This window comes from Gopherus flavomarginatus, chromosome 8 (genome assembly GCF_025201925.1).
Source record: "Gopherus flavomarginatus isolate rGopFla2 chromosome 8, rGopFla2.mat.asm, whole genome shotgun sequence".
NCBI classification, from domain to species: domain Eukaryota; kingdom Metazoa; phylum Chordata; order Testudines; family Testudinidae; genus Gopherus; species Gopherus flavomarginatus.
In genome coordinates, this window is record NC_066624.1 from 85,937,763 (window position 1) to 85,943,920 (window position 6,158).

Below are 6,158 nucleotides of genomic sequence, written 5' to 3' on the forward strand. Positions count from 1 at the left end.
GGGGGAAAAAAAGAGCACAGACTTGTTTAATTACAAGTTATTTACAGAAATATCTACATGTATAGCCATTCTGAAGCTAAATTAAAAGATTATTTTAGCATAATAGGCTGTTTTTACCTCTAATAATTCTTTATTCAAAATACTAAGAACTTTAGAAATTAGTAAGAGATGGACTTCAGAGCCCAAGCTCCATCCTGAGCAGCTACTTCAAAGTATTGTCTACACAACTATTTTTTGGGCACTAGCACAAACCCTGCTAGGCCAAGTCTGTCAACCTGGATTGGTAGGTTCACTGCCTGCGAGCTGGTTAGACAGACCCTATAATACTTCATAATTATTCAATACTTCTCATTTGTAGAATTCATGGCTCCTTACAAAAAGCTAGTAAATATCATCATTCCCTTTTTACCAGTGGAGAAACTGAGGGACAGGTATGTTAAGTGACTTGCTTAAAATCACGTGGGCTAGATATACAATCCATGTCTCCTGGCTTCCAGTCCTATTGAAGTGCTATATCATCAAAAGTCTCCTCCATCCACCAACACTGTAAAGACTGTGGCTAGCAGGACTGAGCCAGGATGTTTGCATAGTTCTAAATGAGTGTACAACTGGAGACAGCAGGAAGGGGAGGGCACTCTGAGAAAGGAAAACACCTTCCCTTCCACTAGGGTCAACTTCCTGGGGCCTGCTCTTACCTTACCCCCAGCCAGCTCCTGAGTAAATAACTAAAGCAGAACTAAAAGATACCTTAACAAAATCCTGAAATTTAAATTGCAGGTTTAAACTACTGAATTCTTTTAGAACTGTGTAGAATCTTAAATGCACTGATACGAACAAATGAATGAGAAAACCTTAGGACTTGTCACCAAATACTGGAAAGCTGTGCAAGTTTAACAACGAAAGGGCAAAATGTTCAATTTTTTTTCACTTTCCAACTACCTCTGCTTAGTAGCACTTTATTATTCATACTGCACTTACAACCCCTGTGTAATAACGTAGTCCAACCACATTTCCTCGCAAGGTTCCAAATAAAACAGCTGAATCTGTATCTTCATCTGTCCCAGGAATGTCATCTGTACATAGAAAGTCTTCTAACCCAAACTGGGAAGAAAAATCACGAGAGGTATAATGGGAATAGTTCCTATCTCCTCCACGATGGGCAGACTGTAAGTATTTCCAGGCAGAATCTCTGCAGAAAGACAGAATAGAAGTTATTTGACATTATATTTTAAAATGTAGTCTGAATGTTTCAGTTACTCTTGATCCCCTTTTATAAAAGTGTCTATTAATTTTCCCTTTTACAGTGTGAATATATATATTTCACATCTTTATGTAACCATTCTATCTTACGTGGCAATTTTCACCTAAGTTATATCCTTAAAAAAGTTTCCAGGACATTACAGTCTCACATAAACACCACATTGTCAAATTACTTTTACTATTTAACTGACTAGAATATAATCTTCAAGCACTCAGAAAAAGAGTCAGCACTGTAGAGTAGGAGGTTTGAATTGCTTTTAGGGCAAGATTGAGCACCAGGAGCTTGGTTGGTTTTATTGCTTCAGAATTTTTTCTGAGTGGAGGATCAAAAGACCAAGGGGCAGAAGAGAGTAATGTCTCACACAACAGAGCACCAGAATTCTGAGTTGGTTCCTCATGCTCAGAGGTTTATAATTTTCTGCTGAAAAAGGATACAGAGACTTTGCCATGGCAAAAATGCTTTCATTTCATTCTCCAGAAAGGGCTGGAAAAAAAGGCAACACCGGCGTTTTCTAATAGAATACTACCCTAAACTTCACTGGCCCCCCATATTCCTAATTTCGTCAAAAGTCATAGAGAATACGCACACAGATGATGTTTTTCCAACCTTAATATAGTCCCACGTAATAAGCACTTTACAAACAGTTTATTTCGCATGGGTTCTCTCAAAGAGCAGAATGGCTCTTCTCATTGATAATACCTGATCACTTTTGCCTGACATCACATTTATGGACTGTCAGAATCCACAAGACAGAGCAAGTAATATAAACAAATTATCATCTGCATTAGAAATCTACACTTTTCAGGTGAGATACAATGAGGTACAAAGCCAAACTGTAATAAGTCACCTGAGTTACACTTTATTGAATATAGTACAGTTCAAGCAGTGAAGTTACTTTTATAACATACTTTACTCCCCTCTCCCCCCTTTATAACACCTCTGAGACAACTACTCAATCTTGGCATATATAGTTATACTGGATACTCACAGTAAGAATCTTCACCAACTAGATGAAGTTTCTTTCTTATACGTCTTCTCTCTTATTATAAAGAGAAATCCTCAGTAACGCCTCAGTATATTGAACTTTTTGGCTAACTCATAAAAACATCTGTGACCATGTATGTTAAATACATGTATTCACATCAATACAAAGAAAAGCACTAACACTTGCTGATCTTTACAAAAGCAACACAAAAATGAGTGCTCAGTGCTTTGGAAGGCAGTTAACAGTTAACAGCACAGCACATTATAACTTTGCACAGCAAGACCTTCCTGCACAGTCGTATTATTTACTTAAATTATCTTAAACTACTGTCAGTGAGTGTGACTAGGCTTCCAAATGTTGTATATTTGGAGCTTTGTCTGGATCAACTTTGGTTTCTTTTGCACGTCATTCTAAAATTAGAGTAATCCATGGTTGGGTAAGAACCACAGAATCAGACTCAAAATTCAGCCAGGGTTTACCACAAAGTCATCTAAGCTTTGCCCACCTAAAGGCTATACTAGCAACTTGTTAATTCGAGAGCCACGTCTATGCTGTGCCACATACCTCCTATGTTCTTATAGGACTAAACTGGCATTACATGGGTGTGTGACGGGAAAAGTGAATAAGCAACCAACTCCACCAGCTACTGGCTTGACATGGAAGGGAACACATACCATACCCGTATAAAGGGTGGCTGAGCAACTGGTTCAAGATGTACTTGCTTCCTGTGGAACTCCAGGTGAATCATCCATAACTCCTGCTGGGACTCCTGAGGCAGCACTTTCCTCTCTCTATACACCTCTACCTCCATACAACACTGTTCTTGGGAGCCAAAAAATCTTACTGTGTTATAGATTAAACCATGTTATATCAAACTTGCTTTGATCCACCAGAGTGCGCAGCCCCACCCCCTCCAGAGCAGTGCTTTACCGTGGTATATCCAAATTTCGTGTTATACCAGGTTGCGTTGTATCAGGGTAGAGGTGTACTAATTCAAGTAAGATGTGCTTTAAAGGAACAATCCTGCCTTGATTTGGAAATGTGGTGGTAGCAGAGAATAATGACCTAAATGTATTAATGTAATGTGTATAACTGAAGTGGGATGCCGGGATTTAGGGAGCACTAGAGCCCAGCGAAGAAGAAACAACAGCGGTCACAGGATGGGTATGGGAGGATGGAAGAGACAGGCATCTCACACCAGTGAGAACTGGCTGCTCTCTCTCCATTATAACTGTCACACGCTCTCAACACTACAAATGATAACTGTCTCCATAAGAGCCCCACTAACCCACTCTGGCCCAGGGTGCCCAGCGCCACCAGCCATCCCAACCCAGGGCACCCAACCCAGCCTCTCAGCTGCACCAGCCAACCCAGCCCACGGCACCCAGCCCCAACCCACCCTCTCAGCTCCACCAGCTAACCCAGCCCACGGCATCCAACCCCAACCCACCCTCTCAGCTCCACCAGTCAACCCAGCCCCAACCCACCCCCTCAGCTTCACCAACCCCCTGGCCCAGGGCGCCCAACCCCAACCACCCCCTCAGCTCTAGCAACCCCACCCCCCGGCCCAGAGCGCGGAGCTCCAATCCACCCCCCCCCCAGCCCCATCCCCCAGCAACCGGCCACGCTGACCCCAGCTACACGAGCCCTGCCCCGCCTTTCCATCCCAGCCCCACGCCGGGCCTCACCTCATGAACATCCAAGCCATGGTGCTGCTGGGGGCCGCCGCACGGCGAGGGTGACAGAAGAACAGGCCCAGCTGGCGCCCGCCAAGGAACCAACAGACGCGCAGCCCACCAGCGACTTCTGTCCTAAACCCACACCCGCCAGTGCACAGCTTAGCGCTACCAGTCTGACTGACAACACCAGAACCAATCCCACCCAGAGTTTCACAGTCACCAGCCAATGAGAACAGGGTTGTGAAACGGGGCGGGACTTTCCGCATGCGTTCTCTGTGCGACGAGAACAGAGCCGATGAAGATGCGAGAAATTCTCCGTCGTCAGTCCCGCAGTGTCCCTCCGCCTCTCTTCCACCGCCGCTGCTAGGCGGCTGCAGACGGGCTGGTTGCAAATGAAGCTCTCCATCACCGTGAGGGGCCATGCTGGTACTGGCAGCTCTGTCTGAGGTGGCCTTTGGCTGGCTCCGTGTCCCGACACAGCACTCATGTTGCAAAGCATGCAGCGAAGAGATACTAACAGGGGTCAAGGTCGTCTGGCTCACCTGCCTCCTAGTAAAACAACGAGTCCCACTTGTGGGGGAGTGGCACTGTATGTTAAAGAAAGTATAGAGTCAAATATAGTAAAAATGTTAAATGAATTGAACAGTGCCAGAGAATCTCTATGGATAGAAATTCCATGCTTGTATAGTAGGAGTGTAGCAGTAAGAATATACTACCAACTGCCTGACTAGGATGTTGTGGGTGATTGTGAAATACTCAGGGAGATTAGAGAGACTACAAAGAGAGAAACCCCAATAATAATGGAGGATTTCAATTACCCTCATATTGAGTAGGTACATGTCAGGAAGAAGAGGTGGATGAGGCATTTTTTAAAAAACAACTAACAAAATCATGCCAAGCACAGGAGTTGGTGGTGATGGGTCAACTACCCAGACATCTGTTAAGAAAACACAGCATGACACAGATTATCCAACAAGTTCCTTCAATGCATTGGAGACAGTTTTTTACTTCAGAAGGTGGAGAAAGCAACTAGGGGAGAGGCTGTTATAGATTTGATTTTGACAGATAGGGAGTGTCAGGGACTTTAACCCAGATGGCAAAGTTCGTTGTCTGACCGCAAGAGAGACAGGCAACACCAGCAAGGTCCGATCAAAAGCTCTTTATTGACAAGTGCATGCATTAATAGAGAGCAGCTCGTCTCCAGAGAGAACCAGCCTGCTTTTTACATCTTAGCATAAGCCTATGTAGACAGTTTCGTCGCGTTATAAATTATTTACTGGAGCAACCCACCCCCTTCTTCTAACAACTAGAAACTAGACACCTTTAGTATACATGCATGCCTAAAGTTAGAAATGTAGGGGAGTTAAAAACAAACAAAGAACAAAATCAGGGAGTGAAAACAAGAAGGCTGGGAAACTAGGACTTTTATTAGTTTTTTGAAGGAGCTGCCCGAACACAGCACATCTGGTACTATGCCAGGAATGCAGCTTCTTTCTTATTTCACTTTTTTCCAGCGCTTGTGAGACATGCTGCTGCTTCTCAGTGTTTTCCACTCAGGGATTACCCACAAACCTCTGTTAGCCTGACTTTGGTCAGGTTGGCATACCTGGTTTTGTCTGCTGTATCTTTATTCAGGCCTAACAGGAGGAACTGTTTGAGAGTTTGAATGTGGAAGGCAGCTTGAGTGAGAGTGATCATGAAATGATGAGTTCACAATTCTAAGAAATGGTGGGAGGGAAAACAGCAGAATAAAGATAATGGACTTTAGCAAACTAAGGGAGTTGGTTGGTAAGATCCCATCGGAAGCAAGTCTAAGGGGAAAAAAATTGAGAGTTGGCAGATTTTCAAAGAGACATTATTAAGTGCACAAGAACAAACTATCACACTGCATAGGAAAGATAGTAGGTATGGCAAGAGACCACTCTGGCTTAACCAGGAGATCTTCCATGAGCTGAAACTCAGAAAACAGTCCTACAAAAAGTGGAAACTAGGTCAAATTATGAAGGATGAATATAAACACAAGCATATTGTTACCAGGTTTGCCCGTTACTTTGGGATGTGCTCATTTATTAGGATTACTCTTCTGGGGGGGTGGGATTATAATTCTATCAATGCACTGCTTGTGTCACTTGTGTTCTCATATGGAACTCTACTTCTTCCTGCTGCAAGTTCCCTCCCAATGGAGCTATCCTGCAGGACCTAGGTTCCCCAGGGCTGGGTTCTTCCAGCCCCA

General features: G+C 43.8%; 1 protein-coding gene across 5 annotated transcripts in view; it reads right to left on the reverse strand.

Annotated features, from left to right (window-relative positions):
• Window positions 1–4,076, reverse strand: part of HLTF (helicase like transcription factor) — a 119,523-nt gene extending 115,447 nt beyond the window's left edge. For all 5 annotated transcript variants that reach the window (XR_007776020.1, XM_050965830.1, XM_050965826.1 and 2 more), the window contains exons 1-2: window positions 3,935–4,076; window positions 979–1,189 (exon numbers count right to left, since the gene is read on the reverse strand). Coding sequence is in view for 4 of the 5 variants with exons in the window: in XM_050965830.1 (XP_050821787.1) it covers window positions 979–1,189; window positions 3,935–3,954 (231 nt within the window). In the remaining variant the exon portion in view is untranslated. The remainder of the gene's footprint in view (window positions 1–978; window positions 1,190–3,934) is intronic.
• Window positions 4,077–6,158: the final 2,082 nt, after the last annotated feature.